This window comes from Metopolophium dirhodum, chromosome 7 (genome assembly GCF_019925205.1).
Source record: "Metopolophium dirhodum isolate CAU chromosome 7, ASM1992520v1, whole genome shotgun sequence".
Lineage (NCBI taxonomy): Eukaryota > Metazoa > Arthropoda > Insecta > Hemiptera > Aphididae > Metopolophium > Metopolophium dirhodum.
Window position 1 is genome coordinate 28244838 of NC_083566.1, and position 22333 is coordinate 28267170.

A 22333-nucleotide genomic window follows, 5' to 3' on the forward strand; every position below is an offset into this window, starting at 1 on the left:
TGTTTGCGTGTCGGTACGTATACGCTGGATTCAACCGCTTGTTGGATATGTTTTGTGAGGTTTTCGATTGCCAGGTCGATAGACTCACGGTCGTTGGTCGGTTGAGTGATGATTTGACCGGTGAACTGTCCCGGTATATATACTATTTGTTTCCCTTTGTTGTCCTGTGATTGGTCGAGGATGGTTGCTTTGATAAGCAATAACCACACCTCGACCCGTTGGTGTTCGCTTTGTTAATGTGGTTCTTGTTTGTTATTTCCGTGAAATTTTCCTGTTGGTAAACTACTTATTCTAATATGTCGCGTCTATTACTTGTGTCGCATTATGTTGCCATACTGTTGTGTTTGGTGGTCCTGAAAAGGACCACTTTAATACAGTGACGGTTTATCCCGTTACAAGATTTTATATTATGCTTACTATGTCTGGAATATATTTTAATTCAAATTGAGCCAGTTAATTAAATACGAGAATATACAGAGGGATTTACCAGCATGCTTACCCTCATTTTTTCCTTTAATAATAAATGTATTCAAATTTTAATTTTAAATATGCTCATATACATAGACCATATTATTTTAAATTGTATAGATTTTTATATCATTTAAGAAGTGTCCCGTGGCGATACACACTTCTTTTTTTCAAATGAGACCAACATTTTTTACTGTTAATTGTTAGGCATATGATTTTTTTATACCTATTACTTTTACTGATTATTAAACTTTACATTACAATAATTAATATTAATCACCTGTACGTTTTATAGCTTAGTCGGCGTACAGGTCTTTCTTTAGAGTGAAATTATATTCTCCTGAATTTCAAAACTACCATCACACATATTATTGTTATAATAATAATGTTACGATTGCGCTGTGTAATGTTTGATAGGGTCGAACGATATTATACATTCCTTATCCATAAACTATCTACCATAGTTATAAATAATTGTGATACCTATTTTATTTTTGGCGTCCAAAATGTAGGTACTATAATAAGTCTATATGACACAAAGGCATACGCAGTTTTGTTAAAGGGGGCGAACTTATTTGTATTCCTTTCCCCGTATTAGGTATATGGTTAACATAATATAATACGTATATCCATACAGGATGATTGACCCCCAACTGAAAAAAAGAATTTAATTTACAATTAAAATAATAAGGTTTAGTTGATTTAGCCACTGGGAAATAAAAAAAAGCTATTTAATTCATATTAAATATAAAAATTTTTTTAAAAATACTTATTTTACCAAACCGATGTCTGCAACAAAAAATTTTTAAAAAGTATCTTTATTTTATAAAGCTTTTGGAATAAAGGCACTTTATAAATGCTGAGTGTTGCCAAAAATGTTTCTCTGAGCTAATCATAGACCTGATTGTCGAATTCCTTTGGGGTTTACTTCTTGAACGTTTAATGAAAAGTTGTAAAAAATAAGTGATAAACTTTTCTTTAAAATTTTACAATTCAATTTATTTTGACCAACAATTGTATTTAATTCTTGGTCGTTAGTCGTTAGTTATCGCATTAATTCTTTAATTTTATTTTTTTGCACCTCAGCCTAAATGATACAAATATTTTTAAATAAAATAATTTATGTAGTAAGTATATTTAGTATTTTTAATTAGGTACTTATATTATGTAATGTACCTATTAATTTTTAAGCTATAATAATAATCTGTTTTTAATGAGGAGATGAAATTGACAGTTAAATTAAAATCTATATATTTATCTCTCAATTTCTATAATTTTACAATCATCATATGTGGGATAATACATATATCCCAATTATGAATAATGATGATTTTCTGAATAGTAAAATAGCCAAATAGGTACTGTTTGTTCTCATGAGTATTCAAATTCATAATAATATATACCTAACTTATTGATCAATTAATCCGTTAAAATAAAAAATTTGAAATACTTTTTTATCTCGCAGAGGGTTTTTTTTTATGCATTTAGATAAAATATATACAGTGTTTCCATTGTTCACGTCATTCACAAAAGTATGCAAGTACGAAATTCACCATAATATTAAGCTTTGCTTATTGTCTATTTGTGTTACAGTTACATTTGGTATTTCTTTAAACAAATCACTTTATTTTACAGTCAAAGAGTATATGAGATGACCTACTTGAAAAACAATTAACCAGTTAATTCATCTGTTTGTGATATAGGCTGGATCAGACACAATGTGGGTGAGATGGACGTTGATTACAATGATCGCGTTTTTAACGACAGGCGTGGCCGAAGGACACGTCAACTTGACAATTCGACGGGAAACAACTATGTCGTCGTTTGTGAAGGATAACGACACCGAGTACGATGAAATGGCCAACTATACCGATGAGGAATATCACAATTATCTGGTCGACTACATAACACCCCGAAAATCCGAATGGGTATTTATAGTCATGCACTCTATGGTTTTCGTGGTTGGACTTATCGGAAACGCTTTAGTCTGCGTGGCCGTCTACAGGTAAGACACGTCATAATATTTCTGAGTGGATAAGAATTACAATCATAGAAAAAATATTAATGTTATTATATTACTATACTCAATTGAATTAACATTGCAAGACTGCAAGGGTATTGAAAAAAAAACTGAACGGAAATAATTTATTTCAACTGTGAGGTATGGACTGTAAAGTATATGAACAATCAAAATATTATGCCTTTTCCCAGTTGTCTTTATTTTTTTCGCCTTCTTCTTGGTTATATTATTATGTCGAATTTAAATAAAAAAAGATACCTAATGAACATTTTTCGTATTTTAATTATTAATAATAATCAGTAATGGATTTTTAACTGGTGTTGTATTAGTATTTTAATATTAGTTATCAATATTTGTCATAAATTAAATTATAGACAAAGTAATAAACACAAAATATAATAATAATTAATAACATAATGATATGTCATACATATTTATTTATTTCAAACCAAAATCTAAAAAAAACGTAGTAAACCTTTTTATATAACGTCTCACTGTTTATTTAGGTAAGTACTCGATCAAAATCTCTATTTCCTACTTACAAATAAATATTATTTTTTTTTCGACACGGCCACTTAACATTAATTTTTATTCCATAGGTACTTGCTATGTGTAGGTATTTGTAATTTATTATAAATAGGTATATAGATACACAATTTATTCTGCACTAATTTCCTTTGTCACCCCACATTAAATATTACGATGTAATTTTGGACGGAAAGTTAACTTGATCATATCATCTACAAATTATAACAAGGTTAACAAAGATCAGAGCTAGGATAGTATTATATTATTATAGTCATTCAATTGTATTGCCCTAAGCAACATTAATTCTTATAATTTTATGTTGTATTAATACTTAAATCCATGTTAATTGTACACAAACCTATTGTAAATTGTAATTTGAACATTTTTATAGTATCTGTATAATTTTTATTGTTATATCTAAGTTATAACTATATGTCCTTATCATTAAAATCGGGTAACATGAGGTAACGGGAAAACTTTCAAAAAATTAATAATATAAAAATTAATAAAAACAAAAATTTGAAATTATAATTTAGGATTAATGATAAAATGGTTATTATAAATACGTAATTTTACACTCGTGCTGGTCTCAGCAAAACTCCTAGAGAGAGTCGTATTTTTTTTTGGTATGTGAAACGATAACTTAGATGTTCTTGATAATTGATATGGTCATTAGAATCTTAGATGAAGCTTACTTGCTGATTGTATTGGCATTATACGTTAATTGTATAATTTATCATTTGCATTGCAAACGGAAATTATTCAAATATTTTAAGTATGCTTAAATTTCTATAAAACAACCATATAAATATTAAATAGACAATTGTAGTTATCGTAATAAGTACGACTTTTATTCGAAGTACCTATTTAACAAAAATCATCTAAAATAAACGTTTCAATGTTTTAGCAATATTTTAATGGAAAATCAAAAACAATTTTTGTTTGAAAATAAAATCAATAGATATTTAATAAACTATTCTACTTATATTTTAAATCAAAAAATAATTACTATTACCTACATTGTTTAGATAAAATTATTATTACATACATTTTTACCCGATAAAGTGTAAGATATGTATTTTTCATTTCAGATGCAACTTTCTATTTTTATTTTTATAATTTAGTTGTATGAAACTTAATTATTAGTATCAAATATCAATAATTGGCTCTCGGCACAACATAAATTATCTAGATTTTATTGTTGTTAAAATAGCGTTGATGAATACGTTAAAACACAATTGTACATTTATAACATACTTCAAACACATAACTTATAACTATATATACAGTGTATGTGTGGACAACAAATTATGTCTAGTTTTTTTTAAATGTTTTATCTATAATCGAATTTAAACATAATTGGTTCTTTAAATTTCTTTTGATATTATTTACGCTACATTTTTTAGGAATCGAACAATGCGAACTGTAACGAACTATTTCATCGTTAACTTGGCGGTGGCTGACTTTTTAGTGATTTTAATCTGCTTGCCGCCAACTGTGGTGTGGGATGTCACAGAAACATGGTTCATGGGCACTGTAGCTTGCAAAATGGTTTTGTACTTTCAGGTCAGTGTTTTTTATTATCATTCTCACATACCTAATTAGTTTGGTTTTGTATCAGTGGTTAGGTTGAAGATATTTTATTCGTTGGAGAAAACCGAACTATATAAATATAAAATATAAATCAACGTCGTTCTTTTATTGGTAAAACGGTATATTTTTAATGAAGAGCTTTTTAGACAATAGCATTTTAACGATAAAGCCTTGAATAAATTATAAAAAAAAATCACCGAATTTAATTAAGCTTAAGCTCTTCATACTTTGTATTTCAATTATTTGTATGCGTATTTTAGATGCATTTTGTGTTTAAATTGACACAATAGTTTGTTTATTCATTACTATCTGAAACAACGGTTCCTATCTATTTGTGTACATACTGACTTATAGAGGCATGACTGCATGAGCTTTTAAGATGATATTCGTTACAATGAGATCCATTTAAGGTTTTAGAGAATTATTTGTTTCACATTGACATAATGTATATTTTATACATACAGTAAAACTTAATTTAAATTAATTACATTATGTACAAAGTTTTAATATTTCAGTAGCGTATACCCTTTGATGTATAAGGCTTAACCATGTAGAATTATTGGACACAATTTTTATTAAAAAATGTAGTTAATGTAGTTTATTGACTAGATATTGTGTTATATAATTAATTTATTATAACAATAAACGAATTTGAAAATGTACAACTATACTTAACTATACTCTATTTCAGTGGTTTTGAACCTTATTGGATTAGCTTCCTACCTATTTTTAGTTATTATTTATTTTTGCAATCTATATAGCTATGTATCAAAAAAAAAAAAAGTAAAAAAATAAAAAGCTGGTTGATAAATATTTAGTGTTATATATGTGTAAAAACGGACAAAAATTGAAGTCATTTATTATTATTATTATTATTACGTATTTAAGTTAATTGTATTTGCTTTGCTAAAATGTATTTAAGTTAATCGTTGCTATATACAAACTTTTTTTTTTAATAAAAATTTTAAATACGTATATCGTAACCTATACTATATTATAATAGCTTGTTATAGTACCTATAATCAAGAATGATCAGTATTTAAATTTCCAATTAATGTATTTGAAAACAAATTGTATATTTATTTTTCATATAATTAATTTTTAAGTTATTAAATTATTTATAAAAATTATATAAATTGTTCATTGTTCAAGTTTGAATTTTGTCCACTAATGAAAATATAATGAAAAGAGGAATTTAACTTTTTTTGTTTTTGGCAGAAACAGCTAGGCCATGCTCAAACCTGGGAACCAGGTAATTTTGGTGGAAATCAGGTGTAGTCTCCTCCTTATTGCACCAGTATATGATGTAATTTAATTTTGGTAAATATTCTTAATTTATACTACATCTATTAGGTAGTAAATTTATTTTTGTTTGTTAGAATACTAAAAATTTGAATGATCTTAATAATACATAATACGTTAATATTTGACTGGTTATTTGTGGATTTTAACTATTACTCAACTTTTCAAAATAGGGCAAGAATCAACTTCATTATTCCTCATTATATTTTTTCACATTATGTCAATTGTGTTTTGGTTCTTTTGTTGATAATCTTCTTTAAGTAGGTACTTATAATATTATTTTCCATTGAATTAATTGTCATAATTATGTCATTTATTTGGAATACGATTTCTTTAGTTTGTTTTCAATAATATATAACATCCATGGACCATGATGACGTTATCAATGTAGTATAACTGTATAAGAACAAATATTTGATAAGTTTTATATTAGTTTTATTATTTCTATTACTCCATATTTGTTTTATTCAAATAAATTTGTTATTAAATAAATAAATAAACGATGTGCATAATATTATTATGAATATGACTTATGAGTTATTATCTCTTTATTATAAAAAAGTTTTAAAAATATTATTCAGTGATATATAATAATTGTCATAGGCCAAAAAAAATGTTCAAATAATAATTAAAAAAAATAATAATACCTAATAATATTATTATGAGTATAAAAATTAAAAAAAGCATTATAAATATCAAATATTTGAGAGGGTCGGAAAATCTATGGTTGTTGGTAATCATAACGAAAAAGGGGCGAAGATTCTTATTATCTTATATTATTACAACTAAATTCAGTTAATAGTTAGAAATATATTTGTCCTTACACCTGACGAGTGCTGGCGTAATATGCATCAATATTTTGATTAAAAAAAATGTAAAATACTTTATAATGTATATGAATGACTATATTTATATGAAATTAGTAACTATATATAATATATGGAACTTAAAATATTTAGTTATTAAAAAATTTAGAAAGTAAAAAATTTCCTATTTTTATTTTTATTTTTTCCGGCTGTTTGTTCAATACATATAGGCTCTTTAAACACATAGGGATAAGTACATAACGACAGTTTTTCATCATTTTTACCACGCCGATTATATGAATAATTAAATTTCAAGTACTTACATGCGTGTACACATTATATTATCAAACACTTCGCGAATGCACGAACATATTACTTAACCGACTAAAACAGCTTATGTTCTTGTTTAATGCTTTAATAGGTAATTGATGATTATTAGTGCGAGCATGCATTATTTGAATAATCAGACTCACGCAGATTTAGGCAGGTCCTATGAAATATACAACCAAAACTTGTTACGTGTCTTTTATGCAGAGAGAAAACTTTGAATACTGTCATAACCAATAAATTATAATAGGTCAAATTATATTATTCTGTTGATTATTTGAATATTATTAATATAGTTCACGGGGTTTCAAATAAACACAATATATTTACTCGAAAGGCATTTTCACAGAGTAAATTAGTATTATCATTGATTATTAATACGAATAATATAATATATCATAATCAATGACGGTAGGTAAGTGGCATTGTTCTTTTCAAGACAGTATGTTTCAAATTTGATTCTATAGAGTTCACTAAATGGCGGCCAAAATTTTATCCATCGCGCATATATTATCGTATACAAAAAAGTCTATAAATTTAAATAATATGTACTAACGTAAAATTAATGTACGAAAACAAATTACATACAAGACTATATCGAGTTAATTTATTTGAAAGGATCTAAAACTATATCAGAGGTTACTAAAAAAAATTGTCATATTTAAAAGCCAGCATTTAGTTCTATAATATATTAACTATAGCTGAGTATCCCGGCTTCGCCCGTGTGCAATTTTTTTTTCGGAAAATCCTATATATATATAGCATATACGCTATAGAGGTGTATCTCGGTTTGAGTGTATATTAGTTTATCTCAGTTTTAATGTACTTACCTCAGTTCATGGACTAATAGGCTTCAGTATATCTAGCTTCGTAAAATAATTTTACCTAGATGGGCAATTACAAGTCGTGAATTGGATTTAGCACTTATTGCCACATTTTTTTAACGTGGTTTAAACTACTTACTTTTTAAACTTTTTCGATATCTTTAAAAAAATCTTTGAAATTTTTTCAAATTCATTAGAGTAGTTTTTGACTATTTAAAATACACACATAGGTACATTAGGAACACAAGATATAGTTTCTTTAATCAAGGCCATGCAAACGTGACGATTTGATGCATGTCTGTACCTGATCGGCCTGAGTAACCAATGGCAACCATTTTTGCTTATATATATATAAAAACAAAATAAATACTTTTTTCTAATATTACTATTATAATCTGCAATCAATGGCAGCCATTTATAAACAAAAAAAAGTTTCAAATTCCACCGTGAATCTCAAGATCCCTGTTTGACCACCTCTTTTAAATACGAATATGCTCAACGAGGATGCTCAACAGTGTATATTACTTTTCTTGTAACCATTGATATATTAATTTAAAAAATGTCGTTTTTTATTAAATTACGTACAATAATATACGAAATTAAATTTTATATTTTATACAATTGTATATATAATTTATATCATAATATTGTCATTGTTTTTATAATATCAAGAGTTTGATTTGTATAGTGTCTACCCAAAATTTCGTAACATTGACGTATGCATTGACATTTTTAACTGAAGGGTTGGCATGAATAGAATCAAGTATAACAAAGATGTAACTAAATAATGTTTATCTACAATTTATGTTCTATGAATGTGTGCCCTACAGCAAATAGCAATTTATGACTAATGTATCTCACTTTATTCGTGTATGAATTTATTACAAAAGTTAGGAAAGGGAAATTTTTCTCAAGAGACAAAAAAATCCAAAAGATTCGTAACCTTAGGGCTTATACAAATAAAAACACTTCGTAAAAATTAAAATATTTTTGCGCCATAAGATTTTTAAAATATTCTATACATATTACATATATATACTTATAGCAAACCGAGTTTCACTGGCTTGTACCGAGACGAGAGCACAGCCGTCAGCCACACAATTGGAAATTTCTATTTATGCATTCTCTAAAGTTTGTAAGTTTTATTGTATTTCAGATTAAAAAAGAGTACAATTATGATTTAGTAAAACAGTTTCATTAACAGTTGGTGTAATAAATAAAATATTATGTAGTTTATTAAATTATCAATTCTAAGTAGAATTTACCTAAGACCTACATATTATACTGTTAATTTAAATATGTTTATTTGTAAAATGTTTAAATCAAATAAACAGATAATTTTGTCCACTGAAGTCCACTGAAGCAGAAAATGACAAAAAGTTATTTTATTTTAACTTTATATTCATATTTTAATTTATATTGTTGTTTTATTTTATTTAAGAAGACTAAGGTCTTAAGACTATAAATTATTTTACCTACTCAAATGAGTTTTATTATGTTTAATAACAACGCATATTGATGATAATTGAAAATTATTTTTTCTTGTTCAAATATATTGTTGTATTAATATTTACTAAATATTTAAAAATTAATCTTCAAAATACTGGCGAAGATTTTGGAGTGAATTGGAAAAATGAGGGGAGGGGGTGGACTTCACACGCGTATTTTAAGCTGATTAATTTTTAAATCGATAGCTTCCAAAATGATCAGCTTAATAATTTCCATAAGACCTATCGTATTTGTTTTATCCTACATAGTCATATACTTATATTGCGTCTTTTTTTTTATATAATATGACTATAGACTTCTAAAATATGATGATGATCATGTCTGATGCATAACTGCATAAGAGAGTTTTGCAGCGTTTGTGTTCAGAAAATCACATCTGTTACAAAAGAGGTATATTAAGGTCCGTCGTTAAACCGTAACTTTTGGTCAGGAATTGCAATTCAACGATGTTTGCATGACGTAAACGTTTAAGCTATTACACATGAGTACTTGACACACGAATACACATATACCTAATATCATTAAAGCACAGACTTCACGAATCAATTCACGACTATTGTAATCACGACGAATGCTTGAAACTTTCTCGTGATTATTAAGTATTTGCTTATCTTAATGAATTTGGCATAAATTCTGTAATTACATTTTTCGTATTTATAATACAGCTGACATGATTGGATAATACATTTCTTTATATAATTTATATGTTAGCGTTTAAAATATAACACGATGATTAACGTATAATAATATGGTAGTGCCTTAGGTACCTAGTGGTATTCGCAGAATTTATATTAAAAATGACTAACATTATTATGCTTGAAAAAAAATATATAGGTATCTGCAGGTATATACTATTAAATACTTCTTTCAGATAAATTAAATTGTATGATGATTCTCAATAATTATTTGATAGGATTAAGTAGGTACCTACTATTTTGTAACGTCATAAACTTATAAACATAAAGATTTTATAAAATCAAATTGATTATATTATATAATTTAATCAAAATTAATATCTTGTTTATTCATAGGTTACTAAAAAAAAAAAAATTCAACAAGTTTACTTTCACAAGTTTAATTCACGTGAATCAAGTTCCTATATATTATGTTTTCTATGATTTTTTTTTGTGTGGGTACTTATTATTTTTTACAAGAACAAGGTCCAAGTATATAGTTGATGGCTAACACAGTACACGTCATAGCAAAATATGGTAAAATAAATTGAGCTTCTTTTATAACACCATACATTATACGTCGTTACTACAACTGTTTTACATTTTTTCCCGTAAATATAATTCATTGAGTATAATATTTTTTACTATTTATATGTCTATTTTACCTTTAGAAGTATCTCTACTTTATACATTTCTTTGTTAGAAATGTTATACGAATTGGATGAGTATTACTGCAGATACTCTTGGAACAGTAATATATATAATATATATTGTTCCAAGAGTATAATTTTATTTAATTAACCTACAATTTTAGATTATAAAGTTTAAACATTTTAACTTTAAATTAATTGATTGTTAAGATTTCTACTTTTCATTTCACCAATGGCTGATTTATATAGTTATATTTCTATGTATATTTTACATATAAGTTTATTACAATGAATAATCAAATTCAATCGAAAATTAATGACATGATTGCCGAACGGAATATAAAATACGGCTTGCATTGATCAAAGCAGCATTGTATAATGATGTATTAATGCATTATACCGATTACCGAATAAACAAGTCTGAATGCGATGGAAATAAGAAATACATCAGTTAAAAGAATTCTGATCAATTTAATGTAGACTTTAATATATTGTAATAATTTCAACGCAATTTAAAATTTTATAGTTTTGTTCTTCATAAAAATAATTTACTATTAACGATTTTGAACGATTATTGAATATTGCATATAATTTAGGTATAGTGTATAATATGCTTAATATTACGTGATTGGCTTATTCAAATGTAAAATCATCAATACCTTGATAGGTAGTAACGGATTTATTTTTTCGATATTTTAAAAATAGTGTTATGACTATAAAATATATAATAATATCCACGATTAACCTTGTATTAAAATCAATTTTTCAGTTTTAAGAATACAATTTTTAAAAAAAAATGTCATAATTATTTGTTAAAATATTCAATTTAACCAAAATCCTTATAAAAACATCTGAATAATAATACACACGTTATTGTTAGAATTGTGTTTGGTTAACCTTGTTTTCAAAAGTCTGAGAATAAAAATTGTTCAGCAATAAAATAAGAAAAAATAATATCATTCAAATATTCTATATTTAGCCGAAAAAGTAGTTATATTTGTGAAAAGTTTCATCCCTGGTACCAAACTAGTAAGTGGTAATTTCGAATCTTTAGTTTTACAAATCATTCTTTGAAATAGGTACAACAAAATAATTAAAAAGTATTTCAGTAAAAATTGGCTGCGTAACACACGCTATGCTAATTGTCAAGTTTCACCTTAAAAAAAGTAAAACTTCATATCTATCAGTTTCGCACAATGTGTAGGTTACCTACCCGGTTATATTTGACTTGACAATGAGTTTTGGAATAAATATACCAGAACACAAATGTGCGGGCAAAAGACAAAATATCTATTATATTGTATTTTCACATGTTTTTTACTCACAACTTTTTGCATTCTTACATTTCTTAATTATTATGAGTTAGGTATAACTATAATTTTTTTTTTCGTAGCTTTCATTATTTTGTCATAATCTTGTTTAGCGAACTGTGCATCAGAAACATATTTGTATTTCTAATATCGCCTATATGTCAAACAAAAAGTAAAATAAATGATTAAATATTTATTTAGCAAATTGAAAATGTAGTTTTAAATTACTTGAATAGTAAACATTTACCAATTTAATAGTCTACTAGTATAATTTAATCGATACCTATAGATAAAATAAAGTAATACAATTGAATTAGGTTGGTAACTTAAAAGGTGTAAAGGTACGTTTTCCCTGCAGCCTCTGGACACGGCGGCGTCTAGCGACACTTCCGGTCCGGACATAAGTCGGCGTTTGACGCGGTCATCATGTTCCACTATTTGACGCTGAAGAGAAACCACAACTTAAAGAAACGTTTTCCTGTAGGGTCAGACAGTGGAACAGCACGGCGATTAGACACCAACTGTATGTCCCTGAACGATGTTGAAGCTAGACATCCGTGGAGAAGACGTTGCAGGAAAAACATATTATCTTTAAAGAATTTAAGATAAATACTCGAGATGGGTAGACCTAAGAAATTAGAGGAGAAATTAAAAATTGTGGATTGTCATAATTTATAATGGACGGTTAAAAGCTTTGTTAATGTTGTTATTGAATTTCGATTTTTTATAAATTGTTTCGTATTATACTGCTTACAACTATATTTTGTAAATAACGACGGGATTAATAATGAGTCATATGAATTCGTGCCATTGAATTGTTAAACAATATTATATTTAAAAGGAATTCATTTTATACACAATATGTTTCTAAATATACGAGTCCATTTTAACCAAATATTAATCATTATATACAGGGTTAATTAATTCATATACTTCTAATAGTTATTTTTAATAACGACATCAAATATAATATCTTGATGAAAAAAAAATCCAAACATAATAATGTGTATCATATTTTTATATATTTTTAAATTGGGTTTTGGGCTTATAATATTATTTTGGTGGTTGTAACAATGGTCTGTTTAATTGAATATGTAAATTACTACTAGACAATGAGCTATATGAAATCAGCAATCTAGAAGTAAATTAATTTGTATACCTATAAGGAGAAGAATGGTGTAGTGGTGTTTTTACAATTAACACTGATAACTATGTAATTATATTGGTATGGATAGAGACTCTTACATAAGTAAATTGCTTTAAAAAACAATTAAGTATATACTAAAATATGCTCTAAAAACCTTTTATGTATTGAACAATTAATTATTTTCATTTTATTTAATTATTTAAACATGGCCGTCAGTCGAAAATACATCTTTAAACTCGGTAACAAAACTTTGTTACCGGCTTCTCGTCGGTTGTTCTATGTCTTCACAAGTGTGTACACAACTACACAAGTGAACAAGAGAGACGGCTGTTGACTACACGAAGTTTTTATATAATTTATAATAACGGAATGTGGTCAATATAATATTGATCGTTATTTGTTATCGTCGGAAAATACGAGCAATATCGCGGAAAATACTATCAATTAACTTTTCTACGATAACGCGTTCAACTTGATGCCATTGGCGCGTATGCAATTGAACATCATAAATCGAAAACGTGCGTATGATATAAGTGGCGTACAATACATCACGCACAAATGCACAATATAACGAGCCTACGAGCGACGTAAGACGTTTTAAGAAGTAAAGTTTGTTGTTGAATAAATTTGATTTTAAATTACATTTTCAGTTTTCTAAAAACACTTAAAAATTAAATATTGCTAAAATATGCTCAAAAAAAGCAAGATAGTACATAAATATGCAAAATCAGCATCTAATCAGCAAAAACCTTAAAATATCCAAAATTAAATGTTGGATTTAGATTCCCAAACATGATTTTTATTTGACTGCTATTGAACCATCCAAAAAAACCATGCAAACTTGATTATAAAATACAATACCTGTATGTTATTGAAAATACAAATTATCGTTTCAATAGTGATTTAACTGATATGATTGATTTTTACATTCTTATAGAATATTATTAGTGTTGTATGATTGTATCAGTAAAAATCTAAAAACAATTTTTTTAAATAAAAATTTGCTTTTTTATTTTATGTTTGCAGTTATTTATGTTGCAATATTGAAATATATAAATCATCGTATTCATAAATCTTGAGACTATGACATACACAATTAAATGATTTCAAAAAAAAAAAACATTGCAAAAAAAGTCTGTCCAATGAATTACTTAAGGTACCTACGTTTCGTTGTAGTGAATAGACGGTCAGTGGAACAGAACGTCGGATTTTGTCGATGATGGTGGTACGGTAGTAGTTCTGACCAGGCAAATAATGTTTTTATTGTTATGATGTTTGAATGTATTTTATACTGTCATTATAAATTGGTATTAATTAAATATAATTCTATCTTCAATCTTCATACAAACACGTTATATCCAATAGGGCTGTTGATATTCAAAAACTCAATTTTTAAAAATAATACATCGTCGTGTCGTTGATAAGGAAAAACCTCCTGACATAACTAAATTTTTTAGTTGACAAAAAACGTATTTATAAATTACCTATTTACCTAACTATTATTCCATTTAACTAAAAAATACTCAAATAGTGTTCATGAAATGAAATTTGTTTACATTATTATAATAATTATGATATTTTATACAATTTTTAAATAAAAAATTTAAAAACCACAGGAGATTTGTAGGTATTCAAGGTAGGTCACTTGTTACGAATATGATATCAACATTTTCACATGTGAGGTTATGTATTTTATATTTCATTAATGATAAAATAAAGATACAATATAGGTGTTTTTTTATAATAAATCTGAATTTTTTCTAAATTCAAAGGTACAAAAACCTCAATTCGCAAACTCTGCATAGGAGGTTTTTATTCGTCAATGACGTCATTCACAACGTTTACAAAATAATTCTGCTTAAAAACTCTTATTATCGAACGATCTTTTTGAGAATCCTCGTAAACGATTTTTAAGAGATAATGGATAGCAATTAAATTACTAAAGGTATTAATATGATTCGAAATCTCCACCGGGAGCCGTTAACCATCAAATAGATTATATTTACTTTATTTTTTTGAAATAATATCCCATATTTTACTTATTTTATTTTATTTGCATACATAGTTGTAAAGATTTTCCATGTCCCTATAAATGTCACTGTAATTATTCATTGCTTAATATACTTTTATTTACCATGCCGTTTTTTAGGAAATACATTTTTATCATTTACTTTACGGTTGAAAAAGTTATTGGAACAGTGTTGTTGCCAAAAAATAAATAAACTACGGAAAAAAATTAAATAAGTTGTGGTATATTTCAGGTCAATTATTTTTATTGATTACAAGGGGATAGAAATTAAATATAATGTTGTAATTATTATAACTTAAACACAAAAAAATAACATTTTAACTTAAATTCATTACTATTAAATAATAACTATAATGAGTTAGAAATCATATGTACCTATATTTGAGCATATTTTTTGTTAAAAAGTTGTTTTCTCTTGACTTTAATCCAAAAATTGGATTTATTATTATACTACATTCATAAAGAAATATGATTTAACTAAGCGACAAACGGTAATTATCAAAATTTATTTTAAACACTCAAAAAAATATTTTCATCAATAAAATAAATAATATGTATTTACTTAATGATTTATGTATTTAGAAGCCATTTAGTAATAATTATAAAAAAAAAATTTCCCCCTATGAAATAATTTAAGTTTATCATCAATTATATTCTTTTAATATGATGGTTTAAGTACATCTATAGTACCTATTGTTATTGATTAATGTGATAAATTAATAACTCTACATATATGTCTACATGTGTACCTAATTGCAAAGTGTATAAATAAAATTAAAATACAGCATACAATTTTGTATAAAGTTTTTATATAGGTATACCTAGCCTATTATTATATTATATATTTTAATATAAGTCAATATAATGTTACAAATAATTTATTAATTTACTTAGAAAACACAATAGCTATGCATAAGAATTTTAAGTCTTTGGCGTTATTAAATGAATTAATTAATTAGTACTTCACCAATTCGTATAATATAGTTAAAATTATTTTAAGATTGCAAGAAGTAAACATTTATACATTTTATGTATTTGTTAATGTATAATAAAACGAAAGAAACCCGTCAAGTGCTATAAATTATAATATTACACTACCTACAATTAATTAAGAATTAACTTTATTCTGTAAACGGTAGAAAATTTTTAATAATAATACAATTAGGTATTAGAACTATAATAACAGCTTGATAAAAATAACATGCAGTTTTTATGATCACAATTTATACACCTTAAGTTTATATTATATCCGAGGAATACGTTCATAGTTAAAATACAACAAAATATACATTTTTGAGTTTTCAGCTGAATCACTTATATCCAATGAAAACATAACGGTGTACTGTGTATAATTATTTAACAAGTTTATGTAAATGCAACGTTTTATATTATATTATTATTATTAGACATTTTTTATATTCATGTCATCAGTAGCTGGTAGTACCTATACATACTGAACATAATTTTATTTAATTGATTGTGATATTATACCATAACACTTACTAAAAGGTAAATTGCTTGTCCAATGTGTATAGTGTGTTATCGTATACACGCAAATTGTGCAACCATTAATTCCATTTTCCGACATGATGAATCGTGTTATTAAAAAATGAACCACGAACACAAAATATTATCGAAAACGTGTATCAAATTTATATTAGTCCATAATATTGAAAACCATTTACCGACATCGAATTGCATTAACGCCATGTCAAAAAGGGTGTAACGCTTTGCATTTGTAAATATAATATAATAAACTCACTTTGGTACAGTTCTGAATAAAGCTTTGGCAGTGTGCCGGTGTTGTATATTAAGTGTAGTATGGGACAACGGACAGACTGAAATTTCCGGTGCGCAATTTTATTTTTTGTATAGTTCATTTATACGACCATATATACGATAATAGATAGTAAGTAATGTACCTGGGAATACACTGTAGGATAACCATTTTTATTTTCACAATTTTACAACATGTTAAATACAAATTTGCTCCAATAAATTACTTAAATAATAATTACAATAGGAAATTAAACAGGACAATCTATTATAACAATGAAGCTATTATTATAACTATTTCCCATGTAAATAAACATTTAGTTGTTTTAAAAATTGCATTAAAAGTTTATCAAAAGTTTTATAAAAGATTATTTAACAATTTTTTTTTAATTAGTTTATTAATATCTTCAATAAATATTGATAGTAGTATCTATATGCATGATTATATCTATAAATCATATATCTATATATATTTTTTTTTCTCAAAATTCTATATTATGCCATCTGTTTCAATTAAAACAATAAGCTTAAGTGGTAAAAATAATAAATAATGACATAGAAAAAGAAGACAGAGAGAAGAAGCCTTCCAGTGGTGATACTTCAATGTGAGACATATATACAAATAATATAATAAGTATAATCATAGGCGTGCGCAGGAATTTTTCACAGGGTGTGCAGAATTATTTTAGTAGGGGTTACTTGACCTACTACAAATCAGTAAGATAAATATTGTGTCTATATTATAATAATTAGTTTATAATAAATTTTAATTTTAAAATAAAATTACTATTAGTCTACATAGGTATTACATATTATTATTTATTACATATAAAACTAAATGTACTTAATATACAATAGTCAATAGCATTTACATTTATAATGGTAATCTTCTTTGGATTGGTGTCAGTGTTTTAAACTCATCAATAATTTCCTCCATATCTAAAGAGTTTACAATTTCTTGTTCAATAAAAATTGTTAGTAAGGCATCTAACCTTTGTTGAGCCATTGTACTGCGTAATTTATTTTTAACTATTGCCATTTTTGAAAAAGCTCTTTCACAAGAGCAACTAGTGACTGGTATGGTAGTAAATTCTTGTAAAACTTTATATATATTTTCAAAAGTTCTCATTCGGTCTGTTCCATCCTTAGTTATCCAACTCAACCACTGAGTTATTGTGCTATTATTGCTTCCTCTTGGTATGTCATCTATTTGTGTAAACAGTCTGACTTCAGAATCGAGTTGATCAAAAGATAAACTAAATGTATCAGAAATAGTTTGAATATGTTCCTTTTCTATTTCTAGTTTTAATAAGTTACCAACACTATCAATTAAATTTAATGTATCTTGACTGAAACGAACTTTGATGCCATTTAACATTTTATCAATAACACTGTTGTATACAGTTATCTTCATTTCGTCTTTTGTATTTTCAAAAAAATGCTGCGAATGATGTTCAGAATCTACTTTAGTTGATACTTTACGCCTTTTTACTTCAGGTATGGATACATCAATTTTAGTACAAGCCATTTTAGTTTCATCAAAAATTGTATTAAATGTGTTGTCTGATCTCATTGTTTGAAGAGAGTTTTGCAAGGCAGTGATTAGTGTAACTGCTGTATGTAAATCCAAGTTAGGTGATTGTAATGTGGCACTAACTTTGTTTACTAAATTTAGAATAGGGCTTAACATATACATAGCAAAAATAAATTTAAAAGTTTTCAAAGAATAAATGAGACCTTTTGTTTTGGCTCTTACATCTGGAAGATTTGTTGAGTCTGATATTTCCTCCAAAGCTTTTAATATTGCTTCATAATTATGTTTAATTGCCTCAATTGCTTCAGAACGGCATGCCCACCTTGTAGTTGACAGTGTCTTCAATGTTTTTAACTTTATATTCATTGAAGTTGAAATTTTCTCTAATATAGCATGACGTACACAACTACCTTCAATTAAATTATAAACTAATTGAATGGTACCAAAAAAATCAAATGTCACACGATTTTCTTTTCCAATGGAATCTACTAACACAAGGTTTAAGCAATGCCCATAACAATGAACATAGAAAAGTTTTGAATTCATCTCTTTACATTTAGCTTGGACGCCTGCTACATGACCAGACATTGTAGAAGCACCGTCGAAGCAAACCGATAACACATTATGCCATTCAATACCTATATTGTTCAATACATCACATAATTCCAAAAAAATAGTCTGAGCATCTCCATGTAATAATCTTCTTAAACAAAAAAATCTTTCAACTAGTCTTTTTTTCTCTGATGAATAATATCGGATAACAAAAGACATTTGCTCATTGTGACCAACATCACTAGTTTCGTCCGCGATGATTGAAACTTTTTTTCCACAAAGTTCAGTAGAAATTTTCCTACGGATAATATTACAAATTGATAAAATTAGGTCATTTTGGATATGGTTACTCGTATATAACGCATTCCGAGGCCCATTATCTAAATGATCTTTTAATACTGGATCATATTTTTTAAGCAAATTGACTAATTCTAAAAACAGCCCTTGGTGTAATTCTGAACTTTTTTCAATATGTCCACGAAATGGACGGCCACCTAATCCTAAGCATAAAGTAACATCAATAAGACGATACATTATTTGTCTGTTATGCAATTTTTGTTTCTCTTTTTGAGCAAGCTGAATTTCATTACTTTTGTCTATCAGAACATCTATTGATTTACAGTTTAAAAAATAACTCATTGAAGTAGTACTGTTTATATGGGACATGGAAAGCTGATGTGTTCTAAACTTATTAGTTCCTAAACGCCAATTATTAAAACCCAAATGTGAGAAGGTCTTATCTAATTGTCCATTATTTTTTCCATTAGAGTGTAAAAAAACTCTACAGCTGAAACAATAAGCACGATCTAGTTTAACACTGTATTCCAGCCAGCTGAAACTCTTAAACCATTCTTTATGAAATTGCCTTTGAGTGTTTGACATTTTGGTTCTTGGATAGTTTTCAAGAATTGGTTGATAAGGACCTCTTTTTATACGATCAGATAATTCAATTTTATTAGAAGGCAATGGAGTTGCTGGATCTAGAGGATGTAGGAGAGTACAATTGGGCTGGTTAGATGGTAAGAGCATACGACAATCTGAAAGTAATAGTATATATATATATTTGTAAATTATAACACAATTAAAACATTGATACAAGCTAAAACTTTAACTACATCTACATGGCACAATATTAGTAATACAGCAGTGGTTAATAGCAATGTACATTAAAAAATACATTTTACAGAATAAATTATAAATTATTATTATAAATTTGCTTATAATTATAATGTTTTAAATTATAATGTAACTAAAACATTGAATATTGGTACAACAAAAAATAATAACTGGCTACATAACACAATATTTAGGATATACAGCGGTGGTGATTAGTGATTACTGATTACTTATTAGTTACACACATTAGAACATGAACCAGGGACCTGTTAAACAACACCAAAACAATAAAATTACATTTAACATTTATTTCATAGAATTTATTAGATTGAAAGTACATACCTATATTTGAATTGTTTAAGTCTGATTCTTTCTCTATAGTATTATCTAATGTATTATCTAAAATAAAAATTGTATTTCATTGACTGTATCAGTAAAACTGTTTTCTTTAATATCTTACTTAAATCATTGACTTTTGGTGATTGATCAGACATCAACAACGAGGCATCCGGGTAGTCTGTAATTTTATCAATAGACATTGGATCATCTGGATCATTTGTAGGCGCATTAATATAAGAAAATGTATTATCTAAAATAAAAAAATTATTTTATTGACTGTATCAGTAAAACTGTTTTCTTCAATATCTTACATAAATAATTGACTTTCGGTGATTGTTCACACATCAACAACGGGTTGTCTGTATTTTTATCAATAGACATTGGATCATCTGGATCATTTGTAGGCGCATTAATATGAGAAAATGTATTATTTAAAATGAAAATTGTAATTAAATGCATTTAGTATTTTCATAAAATTTTTCTTACCTTGTTTTTCTTTATGTTTGAAAAAATTCAACAATGTATTTTGTTTTTTTGAAGCCATACCAATTATAATATAATATCAAATATTACGACTTACGATTTAAGAATTAAGATTCAGTAATTCGAATATTAATCAATAATCATAGACATGTCTATGATATTATATAATATATTATTGACGTTTTGTTATTAACATTATTTTATTAATTGAAAACCAGATAACTGATGTGATAAACACAAAAAATTGGAGGGAAACACTATCAATCAAAAATTCTTCTACCCGAATTCGTAGTTAAATCTTTGAACACGGTCATGAACATGAACATAATACCAAATAATACCACAATAGATATTAGATATAATATTATTATTAGGTATTGCGTTATCTCGATGAACGGAGTATCTATAATTATTATTCGTGTAATTACATAATAATGTTATATATTTATATACCTATGTATATATTATATAATATGATACAGAATAAATTATACCGACTCTCAATAATCAGTTTTAAATAATTAAAAACAATGTTTCATAACAAATTAAAGTATGCACACATTATTGCAGGGTGTGCAGCTGCACACCCTGCACACCCCGTGCGCACGCCTATGAGTATAATGTAGCATAATATATATATACTACATTTATTAAATACTATAATATATTAAAAACAATACAATATTCTGTTTTATAAAATATCTATATTTTTTTAATTTCTATATATTATATAATTATATTTGTAAAACACATATTTTTAGCTATTAATACATATATAACACGATAGCTTGATATTATTAATTAGAATTTTGATGTAAGTAAATTTTTTTCCTTATTTTAATATTATATAAAATGTGATAATATTTTTATTTTCGAGATATGATTTAAAATATTAAGTTATAGGTATTTTTTCTATTATAAGAAAAATATTTAATTAATTTTCGATGACAAGTATCATAAGGTACTACAAGTTTACAACCTATTCTATATTAGATTCAAAAACTTGGAAATAACTTTAGGTACTACTGTTGAAATAGAAATAGAATTTAAAACGAAATAAACTAAAAACTAATAAAAGCTATACAAATTTAGTAGGTAACGTCTTTTAAAAATCATATTTCAAATATTAGATATTATAGTCAAGATAAATATTAGTTATATTGGTTGCGCATCGAAACTTTGTATCGCAAGTGAACAATTATAAATATATAATGTAAATTTAGATTAATCAAAATATATATATTTTTTTTTTTTTGGTAGAAAACAATTTGACCTAATTTTTTTATTTTATAAATTGTTTTCACGCTTCAGATAATTATGTCCAACATCACTTTTTTACCAAGTGC

General features: G+C 26.4%; 2 protein-coding genes across 3 annotated transcripts in view; one reads left to right on the forward strand and one right to left on the reverse strand.

Annotated features, from left to right (window-relative positions):
- LOC132949210 (orexin receptor type 2-like) overlaps positions 1 to 22333 on the forward strand; it is a 177501-nt gene that overhangs the window by 22904 nt on the left and 132264 nt on the right. Inside the window, exons 2-3 of the mRNA XM_061019974.1 lie at positions 2172 to 2473; positions 4423 to 4582. Coding sequence (XP_060875957.1) covers positions 2172 to 2473; positions 4423 to 4582 — 462 coding nt within the window. The remainder of the gene's footprint in view (positions 1 to 2171; positions 2474 to 4422; positions 4583 to 22333) is intronic.
- On the reverse strand, positions 20088 to 21581 carry LOC132948805 (uncharacterized). 2 transcript variants are annotated; one of them, XM_061019454.1, is made up of 5 exons: positions 20991 to 21581; positions 20816 to 20893; positions 20626 to 20754; positions 20508 to 20564; positions 20088 to 20431 (listed from the first exon to the last, which is right to left on the reverse strand). In XM_061019454.1, the coding sequence occupies exons 1-5, from the start codon at positions 21046 to 21048 to the stop codon at positions 20412 to 20414; spliced, it is 342 nt and encodes a 113-aa protein (XP_060875437.1). In that variant the 5' UTR covers positions 21049 to 21581; the 3' UTR covers positions 20088 to 20411. The 2 variants fall into 2 exon arrangements, with proteins under 2 accessions (XP_060875437.1, XP_060875436.1); XM_061019453.1 differs by lacking the exon at positions 20991 to 21581 and having other exon boundaries at positions 20816 to 20969.